The sequence below is a fragment of the Aspergillus foveolatus genome (assembly GCF_047715535.1).
Source record: "Aspergillus foveolatus strain CBS 279.81 unplaced genomic scaffold BDW70scaffold_66, whole genome shotgun sequence".
Taxonomy (NCBI): Eukaryota; Fungi; Ascomycota; class Eurotiomycetes; order Eurotiales; family Aspergillaceae; genus Aspergillus; species Aspergillus foveolatus.
In genome coordinates, this window is record NW_027396130.1 from 13310 (window position 1) to 36258 (window position 22949).

General features: G+C 52.8%; 10 protein-coding genes across 10 annotated transcripts; 4 read left to right on the forward strand and 6 right to left on the reverse strand.

Annotated features, from left to right (window-relative positions):
* Positions 1 to 27: 27 nt before the first annotated feature.
* BDW70DRAFT_153097 (uncharacterized protein) lies at positions 28 to 5733 on the reverse strand (the record flags this gene model as incomplete). Its single annotated transcript, XM_073739564.1, has 4 exons — positions 28 to 2940; positions 3450 to 5051; positions 5098 to 5638; positions 5687 to 5733. 4 exons carry the CDS (start codon positions 5731 to 5733, stop codon positions 28 to 30), a joined length of 5103 nt encoding a protein of 1700 aa, XP_073592492.1.
* A 365-nt stretch (positions 5734 to 6098) lies between these two features.
* On the forward strand, positions 6099 to 7472 carry BDW70DRAFT_171061 (MCT family MFS transporter; the record flags this gene model as incomplete). Its single annotated transcript, XM_073743111.1, has 2 exons — positions 6099 to 6458; positions 6513 to 7472. The coding sequence occupies 2 exons, from the start codon at positions 6099 to 6101 to the stop codon at positions 7470 to 7472; spliced, it is 1320 nt and encodes a 439-aa protein (XP_073592493.1).
* A 280-nt stretch (positions 7473 to 7752) lies between these two features.
* BDW70DRAFT_171062 (lytic polysaccharide monooxygenase auxiliary activity family 9 protein) lies at positions 7753 to 8583 on the reverse strand (the record flags this gene model as incomplete). The annotated part of the gene is made up of 3 exons (XM_073743112.1): positions 8515 to 8583; positions 8093 to 8446; positions 7753 to 8036 (listed from the first exon to the last, which is right to left on the reverse strand). Exons 1-3 carry the CDS (start codon positions 8570 to 8572, stop codon positions 7753 to 7755), a joined length of 696 nt encoding a protein of 231 aa, XP_073592494.1. The 5' UTR covers positions 8573 to 8583.
* Positions 8584 to 10091: 1508 nt separating this feature from the next.
* Positions 10092 to 11546, forward strand: BDW70DRAFT_163270 (glycoside hydrolase 5 family protein; the record flags this gene model as incomplete). The annotated part of the gene is made up of 5 exons (XM_073741274.1): positions 10092 to 10244; positions 10296 to 10622; positions 10697 to 11159; positions 11244 to 11433; positions 11480 to 11546. 5 exons carry the CDS (start codon positions 10092 to 10094, stop codon positions 11544 to 11546), a joined length of 1200 nt encoding a protein of 399 aa, XP_073592495.1.
* Positions 11547 to 12736: 1190 nt separating this feature from the next.
* On the reverse strand, positions 12737 to 13228 carry BDW70DRAFT_106436 (uncharacterized protein). Its single transcript, XM_073734415.1, has 2 exons — positions 12914 to 13228; positions 12737 to 12859 (listed from the first exon to the last, which is right to left on the reverse strand). The coding sequence occupies exons 1-2, from the start codon at positions 13129 to 13131 to the stop codon at positions 12817 to 12819; spliced, it is 261 nt and encodes an 86-aa protein (XP_073592496.1). The 5' UTR covers positions 13132 to 13228; the 3' UTR covers positions 12737 to 12816.
* A 364-nt stretch (positions 13229 to 13592) lies between these two features.
* On the forward strand, positions 13593 to 15341 carry BDW70DRAFT_106450 (zinc metalloprotease). The gene is made up of 2 exons (XM_073734416.1): positions 13593 to 14378; positions 14441 to 15341. The coding sequence occupies exons 1-2, from the start codon at positions 13903 to 13905 to the stop codon at positions 14964 to 14966; spliced, it is 1002 nt and encodes a 333-aa protein (XP_073592497.1). The 5' UTR covers positions 13593 to 13902; the 3' UTR covers positions 14967 to 15341.
* Positions 15342 to 16638: 1297 nt separating this feature from the next.
* On the forward strand, positions 16639 to 18472 carry BDW70DRAFT_142921 (SDR family oxidoreductase). The gene has a single exon (XM_073738013.1). The coding sequence runs from the start codon at positions 16797 to 16799 to the stop codon at positions 17877 to 17879; it is 1083 nt and encodes a 360-aa protein (XP_073592498.1). The 5' UTR covers positions 16639 to 16796; the 3' UTR covers positions 17880 to 18472.
* Positions 18473 to 19612: 1140 nt separating this feature from the next.
* BDW70DRAFT_153102 (uncharacterized protein) lies at positions 19613 to 20371 on the reverse strand (the record flags this gene model as incomplete). Its single annotated transcript, XM_073739565.1, has 2 exons — positions 19613 to 19743; positions 19846 to 20371. The coding sequence occupies 2 exons, from the start codon at positions 20369 to 20371 to the stop codon at positions 19613 to 19615; spliced, it is 657 nt and encodes a 218-aa protein (XP_073592499.1).
* Positions 20372 to 20511: 140 nt separating this feature from the next.
* On the reverse strand, positions 20512 to 21240 carry BDW70DRAFT_142924 (DUF1993 domain-containing protein). The gene has a single exon (XM_073738014.1). The coding sequence runs from the start codon at positions 21125 to 21127 to the stop codon at positions 20606 to 20608; it is 522 nt and encodes a 173-aa protein (XP_073592500.1). The 5' UTR covers positions 21128 to 21240; the 3' UTR covers positions 20512 to 20605.
* Positions 21241 to 21585: 345 nt separating this feature from the next.
* BDW70DRAFT_171064 (SGNH/GDSL hydrolase family protein) lies at positions 21586 to 22600 on the reverse strand (the record flags this gene model as incomplete). The annotated part of the gene is made up of 3 exons (XM_073743113.1): positions 21586 to 21914; positions 21967 to 22115; positions 22161 to 22600. The coding sequence occupies 3 exons, from the start codon at positions 22598 to 22600 to the stop codon at positions 21586 to 21588; spliced, it is 918 nt and encodes a 305-aa protein (XP_073592501.1).
* Positions 22601 to 22949: the final 349 nt, after the last annotated feature.

The following is a 22949-nucleotide window of genomic DNA, read 5'->3' on the forward strand; positions in this document are numbered from 1 at the left end:
CCAGCCGACTCAGCTACGCAATAGAGCTCATTCCTCTGTCCAACTCACCTTTCCACTTCGAAATTGGCTAATCAAACTGATCGGCAGTAAACCCGGGTCAACAACATTAAAGCCTCCAAACAGGTTCACAATCTCCGGTCCATACAACTGCGCAACCCATTTCCAATACGGGGTCATCGAGTTCCAGTCGCCCGTGATACCGGATAGATCTGACTGATTTCTCAGCTGTCCGAAACCCGTCGCTAGAGGACCCGTCGGGTCATATTCAATGACCTGCTGGGATGGACGGCGGAGAAGGTTGTCGTAGACATTCAACAGCTGGCCGGAGAAGCTGTAGTCGAGAAATTCTCGGTGGCGCGTGTATTCCTCGAAGGATAGGAAGTCGTTTACATCGTCGGGTCTGAAGCCTTTGTTCTTCGCGATGACCCGCTCTTTGTCTTTGCTTGCGTAGTGGCGTTTCAGAGCGTCATAAGTATCTCGTTCAGTTTGAAAGAAGGCATCCATGAGTGAGTCGGGAGTTGTGGTTAGAGCATCGCGCACGCCGACGAGGTTGATGAAGGGGCTAGACAATTCGAGACCGCCGAGATCGATGGGGAGGAAGAAGTATCCATCCGGAATGGAGGTGTTTCCGAAGCGAGATTGGATCGTTTTGCGCAGGTAGGTGACCACGCTTTGGTCGCCTTTGGCGTGATCGCTGGGGCCAGACGAGAAGACCTTGCGCTGGATGCGCTCGTGAGTCTGGAGCATCATGTCGACGTGTTCCTTGCCGAAACAGTTTGCGGGCGCGCCAAAGTTGTAGGTAAAGAACGTTGACGCATAGGAATTCCAAGCCTGAATCCAGCTAAAGACGCTGCCTTCTTTGTCCTGAAGCTGGCGTTTCAGTTCCGCGATGTGGCTGTCAACCATCTCCTGATCGATCTCAAAACGTCCGGACTCCGGGTTGAGGTACAACATGCCCCATCTGATTTTACCGGTTGGAAGGGACTCGATCTTGGTATTTGGGCTACTCGCTGTGGTGATATGGGCGCCGCCGCTCTTATCTACGCTCAGAAGGAGACCCATAGCGTCGTTGAATTTTTGGATCGAGGTCCACGCTGAGATGCTGACTTCTTTGTTCCGAGACCAGAACCAGAGGTCATCGTTGACCCGCCACATCACCTCACCGTTAGTTTCCTTGTTGACCATGAAGTCGAGACAGAACAGAGTTGTCTCGCCAAAGACCTCGCTTAGAACATGGGCGGCAGGCGTGCCACGGCGACGCAGACGGGGCTCAGCGTTGGGCTCATCAGCAAACTTCAAGGGAGCAGTCAGGTATCGCTCAAAGAAGGCAAGCCACTTCTCTGAGACCCCAAAGAAGCTAAGAACGGCGAGTATCGTCGCATGCGGTAGACTAGGGTATAGGGACTCGTACTGGGTTCGAAAGCACGTAATCTGGCCGTACAACCGCTTATTGATAGTGATATCCGCGCTGAGGAGAAGTAAAAGGTTCTGCTTCGCCTGCATCTGGTTCCGGGGCTTCATGACGCTCTGCGCATATTGGGACTCTACGTAGGCCTGGTCAGAGTCATAGCCATCATCGCTATCAAAAAGTGCAAATCCCATATCATCATCCGATTCCTCGACCCCCTCAAGATCATTCGTTTTTGCCGCCCTGAATGCCGAGGGGGCGGCCATACGGGCCATGGCCGCCTGCACCGGGGCTCTATTCCGATGTACGCTGCGATCTGCCTCTTCTTCTCCCTCTTCCCGCTCGTTCTTTTGCTGTTCGTTATCCAGGAGCTGAGAAACGAAATACGCATTCCGATGGATGGCCTCCCTCACAAGCTGCAGGTTTGGTTTATCTCGGCGCTGATCTAGGAAGAAGGCGCGTCGTTTCTTGTCGATAGCTGGGACAGTTGACGTCGGAGATTTCCATACTTTCTTTGTCTTCCGGAAGTCTCTGAATGCCCCTTTGAAGATGACCGACCATTTAACGCCTATATACTGGAGGAAGATTGCCTGGATGAGATCCTCGTGCATATAGATCTGATAGGAGCCGTTCACCTGCCGCCGCTGCTCGACAGTAACCTCAGGGCCCCATGACCATGAATGCAGCGCCATAAGGCGCATGTTCAGGACATCGGCTAGCTCCGTCAAAACCGTGCGGTCTTTCAGAAAATCACGCAGGACGGCCCGCTGCTTCTCAGTCGGGAGGTCGGAACTGATAAGGCTAGATATAACCCAGAACAATGTGGGGACGTCGAATTGAGTTGATCTAGTCAGCTGGGCTTCAAATTGTGAGACTTTCTCGCGGAGCTTCTCTAGCGCCTTGGTGGTTGCTTTTGCATTCTCGGCAGCTGTGTCTTCAGACAAGTAGGGCAACTGAGCTGGGCTCGTGAAGAGGTTATTAAGGAACGCCTTAATGGCGCTGGTCTCCAAATCAGCAGGTGCGAACACAAACTCTTCCCACAGCTTTCTCGATTCGAGCTTCTGCGCGCTAGCCACTTTTTCAAAACCTTCCGGTCTGGAGTTATCGCCCGGTGATTTGTGGCTCCTGTTGGCAGACAGCCACTCCATCGTGAGCTGGGCGAACAGCGTCGCGTACTCGTATTTCAGAGTCTGGACGTCAAGCAGGCCAAGCAGAGACCGACGCCATCGCTCCAGTGTATTCACTGATATTGATGGATCGTGCTCGGCTTGCTTCAGAAAGCGGTCGAGGTTGACAAGCTCGACCACGAGACGGCGGTTGCTATGTATGGGATCCAATACACGGTCATCTTCTTGAACACGGACGTCAAAGCAGGTTTTTACCCCCTTGCACAGTACTCGAAGCTTTTCGCGCGGAGATTCAACAGCTTCCGCTTCTGACAGCGCATCATCTTTGCGCTTCAAGAAGACACGGTGCTTGTTGGATAGCTCCACGAGTTTGGCATCTGTAATGTGTTGCAGAGTCTGCGAATACTCTGTGTTCGAGGCCATGATCGGGGTAGAATATGTTCGTCGACAGCACAGTCACGAATCAGATTGAGTGAGATTAGCCGTAGCAAAGCATTAATACAATAGCAACATCGTGGTCAATAGGCCAGAGGCGAAGAGTTTTATATACTGCTTAATCAGGTCGATCGAGCGGGGTGCTTCCGAATTGGGTTGAGTGAGGCTGGTCGAAGGAAAGATCCGATTGGCCACGGGAGTGACTCAAGTCATGTGCGATAGAGTCATATCTAAGTAGGCAGCAGCGCTAGCAAGATATGTAAGTTCTTTTATGCGATCCTCGGTGGAAAGCAAAGTCGGTTATGAAAACCTGGGTGTTGCCCTGTGTTTGCTAAGCTTGCTCAGTTACATTATAAATGGTCTCGTTTCTTCATTCATAACCCAGCTGAGTGGTTCAGTAGTCCCAGGATAATTAAGGAAAGGATCTGTCATCTAAATACTGTTAGCATAGAATGATTTTGTAGATTGCAAGCACTTACAATAAACTCCCAGTCGCCCATGAAGGGCGCAGTATTCGCAGACTCGTCCATCACCTCAACGGTACCACCACTCTGTCCCAGACCGGCTTTTTCCTCCATAAAGACAAGACACCGGTCCTCCGCCTCTTCTGCTGCGCGGAGAAGGAGTTCTGGGAGTTTGCTCAGTTCAACTCCCTGCATCAGCCCCTCGATCTGGGCGGTTACCAGACAAGCGAGGAGGTAGCCCTTGACATTAGTCTCACCACATTGAATCATATTCCAACAACGATCTTTCGCATCACAGAGCAGAGAGAAGAGATCTACCCGATACGGGCTGGGACCCAGGCTGTCATCATCCAGGAGCTGAGCTTTAAGCTCCAAGGTCACGAACATGGCCGCGATCATAATACCAGTGCGGAAAAACCCAAACCCGCATTCCACGAACCGAGTCAGCTCATTTTCAACAGAACCGCTAATCTCGCGACGGGTGTTGCTCACAAAACTGGAAGATGGGTAAATGGCGCACCACATCTTGAGGGCGCTCTCGATCGCGACCTTCCTGGAGAATGCATATGCCGGTTCCCGCATTGACTTCTCGATAAAGGGAATATGCAGGCAGCACACATAGAAGTGGATGATGAAGTCGAGCATGCATTTTTCGAACTGCGAGGGAGAAGGGCCGTTGCTGGGATACCCTCTGAGGATGCGGCAAATAGCCCTGTAAGATTCCCTTAACTCTGCGTCAAGTCGAAGAGTTTCCTCGTAAGTCCCATATGAACTTAGATCGTTCAGGAATTTCACAATTGCAAGGCGCTGTGGGTAGGTTTTTCTCAGTGCTCTGGCGATTGCTGTTTGAGTGTACTCATCATCACTCTTCGGCACCGGGTCCTCAGCCAGTAGCTGTTCGTCGTCGAAATTTCCTGGAGGCGCACAGTCGAAATCGCCCAGGGAAATTAGTGGAGGCCCACCGGAGGAAATGCTTGACTGCAATGATAGCTCGAGGATAGTGTTCCACAGTCTGCGTCGCATTTCAGCAGCGAGCGCCGACCTAGGCGGCAGTACAGACGGATCCCTATGTAATCCCATATGTAGAGCAGTGCGGAGTAGCCCGCCGGCAGATATCCAACTCGAATCGCCACCAACGTTGATTATCTCGCGGGCTAGTAATAGGAGAATCCTGCTTTGCAAGCACTGTATGTTAAGTTGAGGTTTGAAGTCGGGATCAGAGAGCCAGGTGTGCGCCTCAAATACCCATCGAACCGCACTGGGTCTCATCGAAAACCGCTCGTCGTAAGTGACGGACCCCAATGCCAACACCAGCTTGAGTTGGACTGTGAACGCAATGCTGGGCCGTGCATCAGACACCCATAACGCGTCATATTCGGACTTGAACGTAGGTACGTGCAGCACCCGGAATGTAGTCTCGATTGTACGAAGATAGCAGTCAACCAACTCATCAGCGACACCTTTTGGAGGTAGATCCTGGGTTGGCGGCGTCGGCCATTGCGGCGTCCGTTGGGTTTTGATAATTCTTGCCAACTCTTTGCACCTTCTGATGCCGGCACCGGCTTTGGAACCACTCCCGCGAATGAACGGTTCGATCATTTCAAATACATCTCTAAACTGGCCAGTTCAGCAAAGACAATATAGAACACGCGAAGACGCTTACCATCGATGCAGCCTGTGCCCAATGACTGGAGCCAAACAGGCGACTTTTGTGTATGACCAGATTTCGGTTGACGAACTGGGAATTGTGGAGAAGGCGCCTTTCATGATTTATGTGGAAAGTCCCTGCTATCTGGGACGTACTGGTCTCGATTCTGGAGTTTGGAGAAAGCTGTGGTGGTGATTTCGCCGGCTGCGTCGCTCTGGACAGCTGCTCCTCCAGCTGTCTGATCTTGCTCTTCAGGGACTCAACCTCCGATGCAGAAGCGTGACTCGTCCGGGACGACGAGTCTCTCGCGCTGGAGGGTAATGACTTTGATGCATAGCTAGGAACCTGAGAAGTGACCGCATCTGGAGGGAGCAACTGGCGTTCAGAAGCTTTGCAGAGCCCCAGCTCCAGTGTCCGACTGAAGCCGAGATGCTGCTGAGGCCGGGGCAACGAGTCGCTCTCGTAGACGCATGGTTCCGCCTTAGACTTGATGCAGTTGCTACACGGGCTTTCGCGGTTGCACTTAATCTTACGCCTTCTGCAAAGAGAACATGACCTGCTTCAGGTCAACATCATTCACCACGCGTACCGTAGACGGACTCACACTGCCGGCCGTCTGCGCCGTCGCTCGGGACCCGGAGCGGGGATCATCTTCGCTCGTCTACCGCAATAACATTCATAACAGTCACAATTCCAGTTTTCTAATTTATTACCTCCGAACAAAGCAGACTGAAGAGGTGCAAAAAATGAGAAAAAAGAGAAGATGACAACATCCGATTGTTGTGGAGAGAAATTGCATTGTTGGTCCGGGCTGCCCGCCATATCCCGTGCTCGGTCCGATTCGCCGATTCCGCGCTTATCTCCGACTCCGCCAGGCATACCCCGGTAGGGCTCGCCAGCAGATAGTAGGATATAAGGGAGACAATTCATGCCCAATTCATATACGACGCCTTCAAACACTTCATTACATCCTCACCTTGAGAATATCTGACTCTGTGTCTGACGCTCAACGTACAATGGCGGCCGCAGAACCAACAATGCACGATCTGGAAGCATCCAGTGACTCAACTATAGATATCAGGCCAGGCACTACCAACGAAAAAGTACGACAAAAGCCTCCAACAGAACCAGAAAGCTTTTCACCAGCGCCAGACGGCGGAATCAAAGCATGGCTAGTTGCCATTGGTGCATCCTGTACCATCTTTTCCACGCTTGGGTTTGCAAACTCCTTTGGAGTACTGCAAGAGTACTATGCCGTTCACCAGCTGCAGAACGAATCCTCAGACCGAATCGCATGGATTGGGTCTCTGGCTGCTTTTCTGCAGTTCGCGACTGGTGCAATTGCAGGCCCGTTGTTTGATCGGTACGGTGCATGGGTACGATTCCTTCCAACAGAAAACAGCATATATGCCCTTGTCTAACTACTACAGGTAATCCGACCCCCAGCCATCGCCTACGTGTTCGCCCTGATGATGACAAGCCTCTGCACTAAATACTGGCAGTTCATGCTCGCCCAGGCGGTCCTTGTCGGTATATCCAGTGGCATGCTACAGTTCCCCGCCATGGCTGCGGTCTCGCAGTACTTTGACAAGAAGCGCGGAGCGGCATTAGGGCTCGCCATCGCCGGCTCGTCTGTCGGGGGCGTAGTCTTCCCCATCGCACTGTCCAAAATGCTCAACAACTCCTCGATAAGTTTCGGCTGGGCCATACGGATTATCGCGTTCATCATGCTCCCAATGATGCTCTTCACTTGCCTAACCGTGACCGCGCGCCTCCCATCGCGAACAACAGCGTTCTTCATCCCGAGCGCCTTCAATTCGCCGCTCTTCGTCCTCCTCATCCTGGCTATGTTCTTCATGTTCCTTGGGCTGTTCAGCCCCATTTTCTTCATCCCGACATACGCCGTCTCCCGTGGCATGGACGCCACACTCGCCTCATACCTGTCCGCTATCCTGAACGGCGCCTCCACATTCGGTAGAATCATCCCCGGAATTTTAGCCGATAGATTTGGACGAATCAACGCCTTTGGCCTCGGCGGGCTCGCAACGGGCATCATAATTTGTTGCATGAACGAAGCCCAGTCCAACGCCAGCCTGATCGTCTTCTCCGTCATTTTCGGCTTCTGGTCCGGCACGGTAATTTCTGGCGGCAGCGCCGCCCTTACCGCTGTCCCGAAGAATCCGCAGGAGTTTGGGACGTACCTGGGTATGGGCATTGCGCTTAGTGGTTGTGCGGTGCTTATCGGACCGCCAGTCAGTGGCGTCCTGATTGACCACTACGGAGGCTTCTTCGAGCTGTCCATCTTTAGTGGAATATTCTGTCTAGCCGGGGGCATTATCGCGTTGCTGAGCAAGGCAGTTACGGACCAAGGATTGTTTGGAAGAATTTAGGCAGCCATCGTTCTGCCCATTTGCTGTTCTTTTTGTACCTTGTCGATAGACTCTACTCCTTGTTGATATAGACCGCTTCATAGATCGTCCCTTTGTGATAAACTGAGGATTTGATTTTTGAGATTCGATATTTTGACATGCGGCCAGCCGCGTTGCCTAAGAATACATGAAGCGTAGTCTCCTATATTTCGCTATCTCGCCCTCACAAACGTGCCGGTACAAGTTCTCAGTAGAACACAGCTATGGACCTCAGTAGCACCAATCCATACTCGCCACACCTTTAACCGCTCCAGACCTTGGGTCCCGGCGGGGTGTAGTTAGTCGGAACAGGCCAGTAGATGTTGATCAGAATACCAGGGTCCGTAGGGTCATAAGCTCCCGGAAACGCAACGAGGGGTGCTGGGTCTCCGTTTCCTCCGCCGGTGACGGAGACCTGCCCACAGGAAAGATAGAACTGCGCGCCGCCTTCAGTGCCGGCGCCATGGAGCGCAATGTGTTCGACGCGGAGGAGGTAGTCGCCATCAGGTAGAGATGAAGGGATCGTGAAGTTGACGGTTGTTGCACCTATGACCAGATTAGTTACTGTCCCCTGCATAGGAGGGAGGAGGCAGGAGGCGAACCATCACTTGGCCATGTAAGTCCATCATCAGTAACTGTTGGGCCGTCCTCATATATCTTGAACCAGACCTGTCCGTCGCCGTCGAAGTCGCTCGCGTCACCGGGTGCTTTGGCCATGTACGCGAGTAGGGGACCGGGGTGGCCGATGTTTGTGCGCACGGTGAAGCCGATCTCCTCGCCTGCTTTCACAGGGAGAGTCTCGGTCGCGTTGCCGTTGGTGCTGGCGTCCTTGTTGCATCGGATATCAAGGCTCGTGACATCCTCGACCGGGCCATTGCCGTAGGAGCCGGTCCAGTCGCGAACGTATTTCCAGTCGCCGGTTGCGGCGCCGTCCTGGACAAGGGCAGGGAAGACGTCTAGGTACAGGGCCGGAGTCAGTATCTGGCCAGACGGATTGGCCGCGGAGAGAGGCAAGGGGGCTTACAGTGAGCGGAGGCAGTTAGGGCCAGGGAGGCCGTAGTGAAGAGAAGACCAGCTTTCATGGTGGTTATAGATCACTTTCCAGAAGCGATATGAAGTAGAGATCGAATGAAAGGGAAAGAGAATTGAATGAATAGAGAAAGAATGTGTTTGATGTCAGCTGAGAGTGAAATGGATCAAGTACTTATAGGCCTTTTCTACTCTCTGAAGACCCTGAAGCGCCGGCTCTGCCATTTGCCGTGCGTCTCGACAATATGAAAAGCGAAGCGCTGATCCGTCAGAACTGGTTCATATAATCGAAACCGATCGCCCTATTGTGACAGCGACAACCAATTGGTTTCATGTCTGAACAATGACATCTCACACCCGCGCGTTTCAGGTGTACTGCCATGGTTCTCTCGGCCTTGCAGGGTCAGTTCAGGGCCCCATAGAATCCCAACTTTTATATATATCATACATCATCCCGTCCACACTTTTCCTCCATTTATTCAATTACTCCAATTAAAGAACTGGTCCACCTCAGCCTCTCACTGCTGGCGCAAGGCATCGCGTTATATCGCCTCTTATGTCGACGTCTCATAGCTGTTCATCGGTCGTGCTAGACTCTAGAACAGCATTATAAGTAGGAGTTCGCCAAGCAGAATACGAAGACAAAGCAAACTCATAGCACGACATGCTCAAGAGTATTGAGCGAGAGTTATCATCATGAATCACTGAAAACCCCTTTCCCATTGCGGCTATACCCCCTGCCGATCAAACAGGGTCCGCGCCGGATACATTGAGTGTCCACTGCCAGGCGCTCTTGGTATTGAGTGTTGACCGCATGTTAGCAATAATGAAGTAACTTGGCGTGATTAGGCGAAGTGAATTCTTATGCTCAAACTTATGCGCAATGAAGACGTCAAAGTGTCTAGTCCGTCACGCGTCCCCCACGCGATGCGGTTTATTCCTTAGCTAAGCCGCGGGAAAGCAAAGCCGGATCAATATTGCATCTAATTGGCTTATTTCAGTAAAAGCAGCTAATTTCGCTAAGCGTTGTCGGCTTTATTTGCGGGGAACCTAGCTACAAGTTAGGGTACGAGTTGGGGAACCTCCGCATCGAATCTGTCCTAGCGCACCCCACGAGAGGTGCTGGGACGGAATAAAGCCATATTGGGAACAGCTCACGTACTGAAACAACCATTTCCATCCGCTAAGGAGTGTCCTGTTTTTAAATTTATTATGTGATTATCCGGTATTTGTAGGCCGTAGGGTCGGCCTCAACCACGGAAGATATCACATGAGAATGACTCAAGAAACCAAAGCTTGCAGTCAATATTATGGGAGCTCGTATGATTGACCCCAAGCCTGCGAGTCAGTCTCCGCAAACGCCAGTGCCGGTACGGGCGGGGGATTTCTTCATACAGTACGGCCAAGCCGGACGGAGAAAAGAACCTCATTTCCAGGCTCTATGGCTAGAATGGCCTGGGCGTATGGTGATGCTAGATATAATCTTGCAAAGTCGCCGTTTATCCTGGTACTTCCCTGAAGCCAGAGTTGACATCTCCAGCTAGCCAACCAGCCAACAAGAAAGTCAGCAAGATGCTCTTCTCAACGCTTCTCCCGCTAGCCCTGCTAGCGACGACCGCTACTGCCCGCAAGGGCTTTGTGACCACCAAGGGCGATAAGTTCCAATTGGACGGAAAAGACTTTTACTTCGCCGGTAGCAATGCCTACTACTTCCCTTTCAACAACGTGAATCCTTCTTTCTTCCAGCGTTCTCAATCAGCTCACTGACGATCTCAGAACCAAACGGACGTGGAACTCGGCCTCTCCGCAGCCAAAAAAGCCGGGCTCTCTGTTTTCCGCACATGGGGCTTCAACGACAAGAACGTGACCTATATTGAAGACGGACTCCCCCAGTACGGCGGCGAGGGCGCTGGCACAACAGAAGTCGTCTTCCAGTGGTGGCGGAACGGAACGTCTACAATTGACCTGGAGCCGTTCGACAAAGTCGTCAGTGCCGCCGCAAAGACGGGAATCAAGCTGATTGTGACGCTTGTGAACAACTGGGCGGATTACGGGGGTATGGATGTTTATACGGTGAATCTGGGAGGACGATACCATGATGATGTAACTGCCTCTTACCCGCTAACCTGTTTGAATACGAAGAAGAGGGGATCGAGTGTGCTGATTGTGGGCAACAGTTCTACCGCCTCCCGCAGATCAAAAAGGCATACAAACGCTACGTCAAGGAGATGGTCACCCGTTACCGCAACTCCCCGGCCATCATGGCCTGGGAACTCGCCAATGAGCCACGCTGCGGCGCCGACGGTGTACGCAACCTGCCGGCGAGCGACGAATGCACCCCCGAGCTGCTGACCTCCTGGATTGACGAGATGAGCACCTACGTCAAGAGACTCGATCCCCACCACCTCGTAACATGGGGCGGCGAGGGCGGCTTCAACTACGACTCGGATGACTGGGCCTACAACGGATCGGATGGGGGCGACTTTGAGGCTGAGCTGAAGTTGAAGAACATTGACTTTGGCGTGTTCCATTCCTATCCGGACTGGTGGAGCAAGACCGTCGAATGGACGAACAAGTGGATTGTTGACCACGCAAGGGCTGCGCGGCGTGTTGGGAAGCCGGTCGTGCATGAGGAATACGGTGCGCCTACCTACCGTTTCTATTTTATTTCTATTTATTCTTTTTTCTCCCGGCTGTAGAGATATACTGACGGCGCGAGTATAGGCTGGCTTACTCCACAGGGCCGACTGGATAATCTCGGCACGGTGTCGAATATCACTCGTCTAGAGGCTGTGGGCGGTTGGCAGAGGATCAGTCTGCGGGAGAAGATGCCCGATATGTTCTGGCAGTTTGGATATTCGGGGTACTCGTATGGTCGGAATCACGATGACGGGTTTACCATCTACCTGGATGAGTGAGTCGAATTCCCTGCTGAAGCATGACCTTGCTAACCCTTATAGTGCCGAGGCGGAGGAGCTTGTCTACAAGCACGCGAAGGAGGTTAACAAGCTAAACCGGAGACGGTAAATAGAAGATGATCCAGGATGTACTTTTACATGGTCAGATTAAGGCGACTGCCACTCTTCAGCTCGTTGTCCTGTCCAGCTCGCTCTTGTCCATGACCTTCCCGTACAGGATGCACCTGATGCCCGCGCTCCCGTAAGCTTCTGGACGGATAAACAAAAGAGTTATGAGAGGCAAGACACCACTTGCTTCCCTGCAATACCTGACCACTGCCTTTCCACCAATCGAGCGGACTGCAAACAAGTCACTTCCTCTCTCCCATGTCCTTCTCAGTCTGGTCGCCTTTCTCATCGAGAGTCTTGTAGCCCTTGGCCGCAATAGCGAGATGACAGCCTGCGGCCCCTTCGAGTGCCCGGTGTCTAAAGTGTTCAGCGTCTCGGCAAACATTATAGAATACTGCCCCGGCTTCAGCCGCGGCATTTCGATGGACGCAATAATCTCCTTTGCGCGCGCCCTCCACTCATCAATCAGTCCAGTCTGGGCTTTTAACCCCATATGCGCATAACTGGGTTCCGATATTTCCGCCCGCCCAAGTAGAGTCCTTGGCTTCTGCTCGGCTTCTGGGCCTGTTGAGTCACTTCTAGGATAGACAGAATAGGTGCAACGAACTCCCGCCTATAGTTTAGTGAGCGGAATGCATGGCTAACTAGAATCAATGTGGCTGTGGTCCAGGGCACATTCTAATAGCGCGGTTTGCTCTTTCCCTCCAGGACAGCCTGCCGATCTTTCAGCCGCATGGAGACACCTCGCTGTCCGAGTCAGGCCGGTTGGGAAGGAATGTCGGTGTAGGGGGAGATGGACGCAACGACGTCTCGGCCTTATTCTAGGAGGATGCTACATTATTCCAACATATGGGGTGGTGTTAGGGCGTGGGGGATGTTCACGACGAGACCCTCGAGCTCGACGTCGGGACAGGACCCGAGGTGGACGGTGCAAGGCCGTGTGCCGATCAGATGGTGGCAGTGCTGCTATTGCTGCTATTGCTGCTATTGCTGCTATTGCTGTCATTGCTGTCATTGCTGTCACTGCTGCCACTGCTCGTTGTGGAGTCAAACTGGAGGCAAGACGGCCGAGACCGAGACCCGACGAAGTTATCCATAATCTATGGACATGATCCGTCTCGACTCTCTCCATGGTGAGATGGGGAGTCGGGAAAAATCTCAAAATTCGCTCGACTTCTTGGAGATGTTTCGAGTTGACTGCCAGTTGCAGGTATATGGAGGATTCGCTGTTCGTGTTTCATTATGTTTAAGACCGCAATGTCAAAGTAGGCTCATGAGTGACAGTCCACACATTTGCAAAGGACTCCTTCGAGACTATCAACCCTCTCAATCTCAAGAAAGATACGAATGCCTTGAGGTTAGCCTAACCTTTGGCCCCCAAAACAATCGTCATCGTCGGGTGCGGAGTAGGCAACAATGCACGGTGGGGAGCCGAAGCCAGGCTGCATTTGCTTCCTTAGCCTAGGGCCAGGGTACCTGGTCCCTCTTAGATCATCCCCTGAGTCAGAGCTCTGGAGCTGATACAGGCAACGCCGGTTAGAGAGAATTACAACACCTGAAGCCGAAAGCCAAGCCAAGCACTCCATCGATTGATAACGGTTGGCTGCTCGTGCCGGTCCAAAATAGCAGGAATCTGCAAACAGCAGAACAAAGAAAAAAGAAAAATATAGGACAATGGAAAAAATAGCAATAAAGAGAAAGAGGAGACGGCTGCCACGCGTGCGACAGGATGAAACAATAGAATCTACATGCGAAATGCCGCACAGCCCAGCCGTCGATAATGCTTGTTTGCTTGGCCTGCGAACCAGCCTCGCTCGAACCGGTGCCACAGTATGGAGAGACCGGGAGACGGAGAGACTCTACACAGCCCAGTGCATATCTAACGCATCTACCGTGTTATGGCTGGGATAGCCAGCAGAGCGGACCGGCGCTTCGCGGATCAACAGCATGCCACCGCATCGCGCATCCGATTTGCTCAATGCGCGATTCCTGGAGTAGCCTCGCCAACCGCCCCTGGGTCCGTTATAAATAGACGATCCTCTAATTCGCTTTCGCTCTTGGCGACTGGATCGACAGCGGGTCTCAGCGGGTCTTTGTGGTGTGAGTCCTATCAGCATCGCCCCCGACCCTAGCGGCCCTGATCGACACACCAGACCCGTGTATCACCATTCACCATCAGTACTCAGCCCTTAAGGACTGCCCCCCCATTCATCCATCGGGCCATCAGGAACCGTCTCCACAGCCCACACGCCATCCGCCATGTCCAATTTCTCATATAAAAGGGGGTCCGCAGTTGCGGTTGGGAGCCGTGTAATCAGAAACGCAACACCACAAAACCACTCTCAACTCGAGTCACCATGCGTTTCCTCCCTCTTCTCTTAACAGCCGGCCTGGGCAGTCTCCAGCTGGCCGCTGCCCGCTGCGGTACCCGCAACCCCTCAGAGCGCGTGCACGCTCAGCACAGGTACTTCCTCGATAAGGAAGACCGAGAGGCTGCAGCCCGCGCCAGTGTCGGCGTCACTGCGCGCGAGGCCTTCGACGTGACAATTGACACCTACGTGCACGTTATTATCACCAACTCGACCGCAGGAATCAATATGACCACCCTGCCGTCCCAGATCGACGAGCAAATCGACGTGCTGAATGAGAACTACCTGGGCACTGGTTTCCAGTTCAACCTGGTCAATGTCTCGTACACTCACAACAACGCCTGGAAGGCGATCTCCGACGGTAGCACGACCGAGTACGAGGTCAAGAGTACCCTGCGACAGGGCGATTACACCACGCTGAATCTGTACTTCGGCAGAATCGGAGACGGGATCCTGGGTTATGCGTACGTTCTTCTCCTTGACAAGAAACCTTTTTTTACAGTGTAAAAGTATTAACAGCGACTAGGACCTTCCCCGACAAGGTGACTGAGCAAGAGTTCCTCATGGACGGCGTCGTCTGCGATCCCCAGTCTCTCCCCGGCGGCAAAGCCCCCTACGACCGCGGCATCACGGCCGTGCATGAAATCGGCCACTGGCTGAACCTCTTCCACACCTTCCAGCCCGGGAACAACGACTCTATGATGCCCGGGTGCTACGGCCACGGCGACTACATCCACGACACCCCCGCTGAGGCGTACGCTGCTTTCGGATGCCCTACCGGTCGGGATACGTGCAAGGGCGCAGTCGAGAGCAACAACACCTACTCTATCCCCGGAACTGACCCGATCCACAACTTCATGGACTACACAGAGGATGAGTGCCTGACCCACTTTACTGAGGGACAGATTACGCGGATGCGCAACTCCTGGAAGGAGGAGAGAATTGGCTATACCCCTGACTCTCCCTCTGCGGAGCGGAGGGGGCTCAACCTGGGTGTGGCTGTTGATGCCGACCTGAAGGGCAAGATTGCGAAGCCCGGGTCCGGGTGGTAAAGTAATTTATCGTGATGTGAAACGGGGATGTTGGCGCATGACTGGGTCGATGGTATAGACAGTACATATGGAGTTGCTTTGTGGAATCGGGGCGTAAATATGGGGTAATATGGGGCGAAATTGGGTGTACACTGTATAAAACATCACTATAGAGTGCTAGTATATAACCCAGGAGGAGAATACTAATAATGGAGATATCCGAAACTTGGTTGAGTTCTGGCTTGCACCTATTGCTGCGCACTCTAAAATCAAGAAAAACCAAAATAAAAAGAAAAATAAAGAAACAAAAGAAAGGAAAAGAAAAGAAAAAAAAAAAGGACACTTTCAACGCACTGCACTTGTTTCACCGACGCAACGCCATAGCATCTGAAGCGGTCCGCGGCCCCTACGGAAGACGACGCAGAACCAGAACCAAGGAAGAGACAAAAGCAGAACAGAAATGGGAATCTCATCAATCCGCGGCTTTTGCCTTCTTGGCAGGGGGCTTCCACAGAAAAAGGAAACGATCGCTGTTGGGTGGGGAGCTTGCGTCGTTTCAGATAGTGGATGGGCCCATTCGGTAGCGGAATTGCTGTAGGCTTGTTCCTGATCAGCGATCTCTCTTTGGCTGTCTGACTCTGCTTACTCGGAACCGAGGTGACTCGGGTTCGCTGCTGTCAGTCTAGATAGGCGATTGGTGGTTCGTTATGGCTGGGATTTTCTGATTTTCTGAGGGAGACCAAGGCCCTGGATTGGTGATTGTGATTCTGGCCGAGACATACGTGGCATGCATTGCATTGCTGGTCCAATCGGCTGAATAAAGCTGCGTCTTCGCCGTTGCGACTATCCTCAAATCATACTCGGGATAATGTATTCAAGCCGCCGGTGCTGCAATAGCTGCAGTAGCTGTCATCGTGGAAGGAAGGGTGGGGGCTCAGGATTCAGGGTTTCCTCAGCCGGAGATCGCCGTCATATTGTAAGTATTGGACTTGAATGGTTGAATGGTATGATCCTGTCCAACAGGCAAAAACAGCCATAGTGTTTCTGGGGTTCCATAGGATCTCATGGAGCGGAAAACCCTGGCTCAAGAGCACTTAGGTAAATGACCAATTGAGACATGCCCGACATATTTAGCCAGCCACCTAAACCTGGGTCAAGCCAGGTGGAAGGATAAGTGCTGGATCTCAAGGAGTCAACGTGCTTAGTTATTTGTGCAAGCCGACCTCGTAGCTCAGACGATGCCAGGTAAGGTGGCTGGTAGAGGATGATACTGATGACCTTCCTTGTGACTATCATGCTAAAGCCATTCCCTGCACCGATAGTGGTATAGTGGTATACTTATGAGGCCCTGGTCAGTATGGCGACACCGAAATAGGAACCAATTCAATAATTCAACCTGGGAGAACGGTAATTTGCATTTGATTTATGTTGTTATCTTTATTTTTATATTTTTCAAATCTTCATTATCTGTTTATACGCAGAGCAGAACTGTACTGGAAATCCAATAGTGGCTCCGGCCTAATTTGAAGCCTCAACACTCAGCCTCGCCTCGTCAGCCGGGAGATATGGCCCCATCGACCATCCCATATCTAGCTAGTTGCTGTATACCGTTGGATGGTTAGAGCTTAGCGCACCACTCAGCGCGAGCATCCAATCGCGTTCCGCGCGCCGCAGTCAACCTAAGGTTGGTATCTCCCACCGCGCGCAACCCATTCGCCTCCAGTTGCAGACTCATCGCCAGGTTCACATCCCAGTATACTTGGCCCTTTCCGTATCCCAAACTTGCTTGGTCTCCGCCAGGTTTTCTCACCGGCTAGATTCCCCATACCCAGGCAGATCTGATCACCCGTCATGCCAGAGCCCCAACTCCAGTCTCGACCCCTCGTCCTCGTAACCGGCGGCACCAGCTTCATCGCAAAATGGGTCATCGCCACACTGCTCAAGCAGGACTACCGCGTGCGCACGACAGTCCGGTCCCTCTCGCGAGTGCCGGAAATCCACTCAGCCCTCTCGGTGGCCGGAGTGATGCAGGAGCAGATATCCGCGCTTGAGACCGTCTATGCTGACCTCACCAAGGACGCCGGCTGGACAGACGCCATGAAGGACGTCACATATGTCCAGCACATCGCGTCGCCTTTTCCCAGCGCACCACCGGCCAGCGAAGACGAGCTGATTATCCCCGCTGTGCAGGGTACGAAGCGCGTCCTCAGCGCTGCGCGAGACGCAGGCGTCAAGCGGGTCGTGCTTACAAGCAGCGTCGCGGCAATTCTCTATGGCGATGCTAACCAGAACAAGAAGACGTTCACAGAGGAAGACTGGACGGATCTCGGCCCCAGCGGCGGTGGGGACGTCGCTGCGTATGCGAAATCCAAGACCCTCGCTGAGCGCGGCGCATGGTCCTTCCTGGATGAGGAGTGCACAGGCGCAGGTGTAGAGATGGAGCTGGTCGCCATCAACCCCGTCTGCGTGTACGGTCCCGCGCTCGGGAAAGAGGATTCGACGACCCTACGATCCATTACCGAACTTACGTCTGGGAGTGCACCGGGCATTCCTCGGATTCAGTGGGGCGTGGTAGATGTCCGCGACTGCGCAGAACTGCACGTCCTGGCAATGACGCATGAAAAAGCGCCGGGGCAGCGCTTCATCTGTATTGGTGAGGGGATGATGTGGATGAGCGAGATGGCCGCGATCCTGAAAAGGAATCTGGGAGACAAGGCAAAGAGAGTGCCGACGTTTCAGCTGCCGGATTTTCTAGTGCGGGCTGTGGCGATTTTTATGCCAGTTGCGAGGCTGGTCCTGCAGGATTTAGGGCGTGATAGAGACGTTCGAGGTGACAAGGCGCGAAACCTACTGGAGTGGAAGTGGAAGTATACGAACGAAGAGGCGGTCGTCGCTGCTGCGGAGAGCCTGTTCAAGTTTGATGAAAATAAATGAACAGTGGAGTAACTGATGCAATATATCTTTGAAAATGTGTCCAGTCTTTGTCGAGGTAGCTGAGCTCGATGCTTTCATCTGAGGCCTCAGCCGAAGGCATCAATCGCTATCTGAATACCAGCAGTGCTGCAGCTCAAATATTCAATAAAGGACGAGGATAAAACACCAGCTAGTAAATATGCAGTAAATAACATTCTCGATCATCATCACCCCTCGAGCTATCGCGATGCACATAACAACTGAGCCCTACCCTCCTACTCCTACTCTTCCCCAGCATCCCATTGCCAGAGAACACTGGACGAGAACCTTCTCCTCGCCGACGGCGGCATCGGCCTCGGCTTCAACAGCGGCTCCACCACACGCGAGATGATCTATAATCCGGCGATGTCTGGATCGGCCTCGACACCGGAGATGATGGTCAACGTGCCCTGGAGCGGCGCGTACCCGTAGGGCCAAGCAGACGCCGTCTCAGCGCGGATGCCCAACGGCGACATCTTTCAGGTGTATATTAATCCGAGCATCAAAGACCCCAATGCTGCTGGGGACGCCTGGCACATGTACGAGATGCATCGCCGTTGAAGTGCTACTCATGCCACTGGGACAAGGTGACCAACTGGACGATGGAGAGTAGTGCTTGAGAGCGTACATTTGCAACCACGCGGTTCGCCGTACCAAATTCTGGCCCAATTAAGCCTAATCCTCTTGGGGTGGTGGCGGCAGGGGGGCGAAGTCTGTGATGCGCTATGAGCTATACCAAGACCACAATGGTAGAACCGTTCTTGCTGTCTCCAATTGGGCTGGGAAGTTTGCAATGCCCGCGCTCTACGCTACTTCCTATGGTACTATATCTAGGCCGCCAGTCTTTACAATCTCCATGTAGATATCCATACTGATGTGGTCTTTGAACAGAATATTTTCGCATCCGAGTGACCGTTTCTAGTTCCTCCATTCATTTACGCAAGAATACGTCCATTACTCCTCCGGCCCAATTTCTCCGATTTCAGATTAGCTCTGGGTTTACCATCTGAAACGTCAAAGAGCTATACCATGCTGGCAGCTGTTCTTACTGACATTGCAGTGAGATAACGGGTCACTATGCACAGGGTTAGGATCGGTTTCTGGCCATCAAGGGTGAGATAGCTAGGGCCCTTCGAAGGCATGGCACTGGCATTATATAGCCTGACTGGTCTTCGTGCGTCGCTCGAACTGGGAATTTCAATACGCCTTTCTGACTTGTATTGATCGGACCAGCAGAGATACGGGATATATACACCCAAGAAACCGTCATGTTTTCATTTAGCCAAAACAGTAACCTTAGTATGCAGTGATTAGAAGACGTTTCTAACTCCCGCTACATGCTGTCTTTGTGAGTCACGCGTTAGTTGGTTTCGTACTGGCACGGGGGTTCCTCCCAGTGTAACCAGTCCTCCAGTTCCATATCTTCAGATGTCCCAATGCCTTGTCTCAAGGGGCGTTGCATCTATCCAGACGTATCCGCTGGATATTCTACGCACAAGGTGCGCCCAAGGTGCGCCCACGGTGCGCCCACTACTGAGGCTTGTAGGTTTACCCTGCTTAGACACCCTTGTTCTCCGGCAAGCCAAACGCTACTACCGTCAACGGCGAATAAAGCTGCGCATGCGCCAGAACGCGTGCCCAAGACGTGGGTAACGTCGCAAGCGTCCATGTATCTCCTTCATCCACGGATCAACCTGGAAGCAAATCGACCACGTTCAAGCCTTGACATCAGCATCATCCGCCTTATGTGAAGTAGCACTGCTCCCTTCGGACTCTGATCCTTTCTCCGCCTCCCGCACCATGGCCCCAAGAACCGACCTCTTCTCCTTCCCAATCCCCAACAATTCTTGCAGTGTATCACAGAGTTCCAGATTCCCACACCCACATGGCTCCTCCCTCACCCATCGATATGTGATACTCCATCGATCACCCCTCGGTCTCAACGAACCGTCTGGCAAGTGATCATTCTTCTTCTTCGCAATCCCATGTGTCCAATACAATCTGGCCGGCCCACTGAAGCACATCATGCTGCGCCCCTCAAGATCAACATAAACCCTCTCTTCACCTGTCTTGCCAAGCCGGAGGCGCATCAGTACCGGCGCACCAATAGACAGCGCATAAAGCTGGTCCCACCCGCGATGGGAATCGACGTGCGGCGGGATCCCCGCACCGGGCGGGTAATATTGCAGACAGACTTGATCCGGCGGTCGAGGTTCGGTCGTCGGAAGTAACGGGACAAGCCAGTCAGGGAAAGGCTTGTAGGGGATGTCAGGATCGATGCCAAACGTCTTGTAGTCGAACGTGTAGCCGTAGTGGAGGGAGATGCGGCCGGGGCGGTCGGGCCAAGTTAGCTGAGTGCGGAAGAGGGTGATGAGTTGTTCTTCATGATCGCGAGTGATAAAGTCGGGTTTGTAGTAGAGACCACGTACGACTGGATGCTCTTCGAAGCCTGGGAGAGAGGATTGGGTGTCCATAGTGTGGGTGTAAGACTCGTGAATGAGGGGCTAAAAAAAATGTTGGCAAGATGCGGGGAGAAAAGCATAGGCGCAATCTTGATTATATAAGCATTTTTTTGTGCCTATATTAATCCTGTACTATTTTCTGAGGATGACCTGTACAAGCCAAGAACAGTGTGCCTGGAAGTCATAGACTGAACGCGATCTGAGAATGCTGCAAAAATTTAATTATAAACACTCGTGATAGCCGGGCTAAGCCGCAATATCTCCCAGGAAATCCTTCAGGTAATCCATCTTGCCCACTGGCACTCCCTTGGCCCTTAGGATATCATACGCCGTCACAAGGTGGAAGAAGAAGTTCGGCACCGCATAGCCATTCGTATACGACTCTGGCGTGAACTCAGACTCCGTGGGGCCCAAGGGAGCCTTAAACGTCTTGCCCTCGTTGGCCGCGATGGCCTGGGGGTCGGCCTTCTCGAGCACGGCAAGGGCCTCGTCAATGCGCTTATAGAAGTCATCAAAGGTCTTGTCGGTGTCGCTTTGAGCTGGCGGCTCCACAAATGTCGCGCGAGAAACGAGCTTGACGGCTGTGTTGGTGGTGATGAAGACCTGGAATGAGAGGGGCTTCATGTCGGCGATCAGGGATGCATTAACCAGGTCCTCAGGCGGGATATTGTTTGCTTTCGCGTGCTCCTCGCCTTTCTTGAGAATGGCGGTCAGGGCCTTGAGGCCCTGAATGAAGGGAGTGACGGCGTAGGTGTGAATGGTGGACATTGTCGTGAAGTAAAAGTTTTGGATGAGTTTGTGATTGCGCAATTGATTACTATGATTGCTCCTAGACTGCAAGGGAGGCGAATAATGCAGTTTATATAGAAATACAGTTTGCTCTGAGGATCAATGGCTTCCCCTTACTGGTACGCATTATTAATCAGTTCTCTTCTGCTCTTTCTAGGAGCTTCGAATTCGATCACAAACCATTGATTTGTCTTGATTTGTCATACCCATCGGTAACTATTTATGCGGGAGAAAAAGCGGTAAGAATCCACGACAGCTGTATATACTCCGGACTCCAAATATAGAGGACTAATCATCTGCAGGCAATAATAATGGAATGACATTGACTGGACAGAATCCCCAAGGCCCTTGCGTGATGTGGGTAGGGAGCGTGGATTTTCGAGCAAACCCAACCACAAGAAGTACAGACGCTAGGTCACTCCCAGCTGCAGAGAAGACTAGGGATCCACGAAGAAATCGCCCCAAGCATCTGCAACCGCCTGCGCAACCGCATCATGGATAACCAGACCTGGATGATAGTCATTGAACCAGAGGCAGGTGACGCCGTCTTCGTTCCAGCAGTCCGCCGCCTCGCCGCCAGCGTCGAGTATCTCATTGAACACGGGCTGGGTGTCGATGACTTTGACGACCGCATCGGAATGAGCAGCTGCAAATGCAGCTGCCTTTTCGGTGAACTGGGTATTCCAGCTCGCGAGCGCGGCCTTTAGATGTGTCACCGTGTAGTCTGCGTTCTCTCCCTGGGTGATATACGGGGACCGGTCCGTGGCTGTGATGATTAGCTGGCTGCTTGTGTTGGTTTCTTGCGCACATCTACTTACGTGGAACAGTCAGAAGGGCAAACTTGCGAGCGCCACCGGCGTAGATGAGCTCGATCTGCTGGAAGAGCTGGTTGAGGATCTTGGTCGCGAGGGCGTCCGGGTTCGTCTGGTACCATGACCCTCCTACATCGTTGACGCCCCTGGTATTCCTAGTCAGTCCCGGTGCATAGTATCGCGCTGAGGAGCAAGCTTACTGCCAGATAGCGAAGAGGGTATTATTCGCACTCCACGGCGCAAAATTGGGCGGTGGCACGAGATACTCGTTGAACTCGGCCACCTGGTCGATCAACGAGTAGACCTCAGGCGTATACGGCGCCACTAGGGAGGCATTGACTGTGGCTCCGCCATAGGCAAGGTTATAGTTCAGGAGCAGCGAGTTGTTGTATGTCCCGACGAGGTCGCCAATCCAGTTGGCGCCACCGGCTGAGGTCCATCCTGGGAACGGGGGGTTCCCGAGCGGGTTGGAGGCGGAGGGCTTCTCGCCGGTGATGTTGAAACTGGTGGAAGTGTACGAATCGCCAAAGCTGATCAAGAATTTCGTCGCCGATTGTCTCGCTGGGTACCTGTTGTGTTGGTGGGGGATCGTGACGGCCGTTGATGCCGAGGCAAGGAGGGCTAGAGGGAGGGTTTTCATGGTCACGGTATGGCTGCGGCACGCCGAGTATGTAGCAAGAGGCACTCTCGGGGCCAAGGAAGAGAGCTTCTGTGTTTTATATCCTATGTTTTATTCACCCATCCGCTTGTGCAGAACATCATCTGCCTTCCTGTCAAGGACCAGAGTCCCTGTCAGAGAATAATGGCTCCGTGCCGTGTGGGGAATCCCTGATGAACTCGACAAACAGACGTCGACACATCCTCAGTAAAGGGACTCCGAGTGTACTCCGGAGTAGGCAAAAGACATATACTTGAGACAACCCCTGTTTGAAGACGGAGCACTCTCCGTTTCTTGGCCGCGACGAAACAGGGCTGGGGCCGTGCGGGGT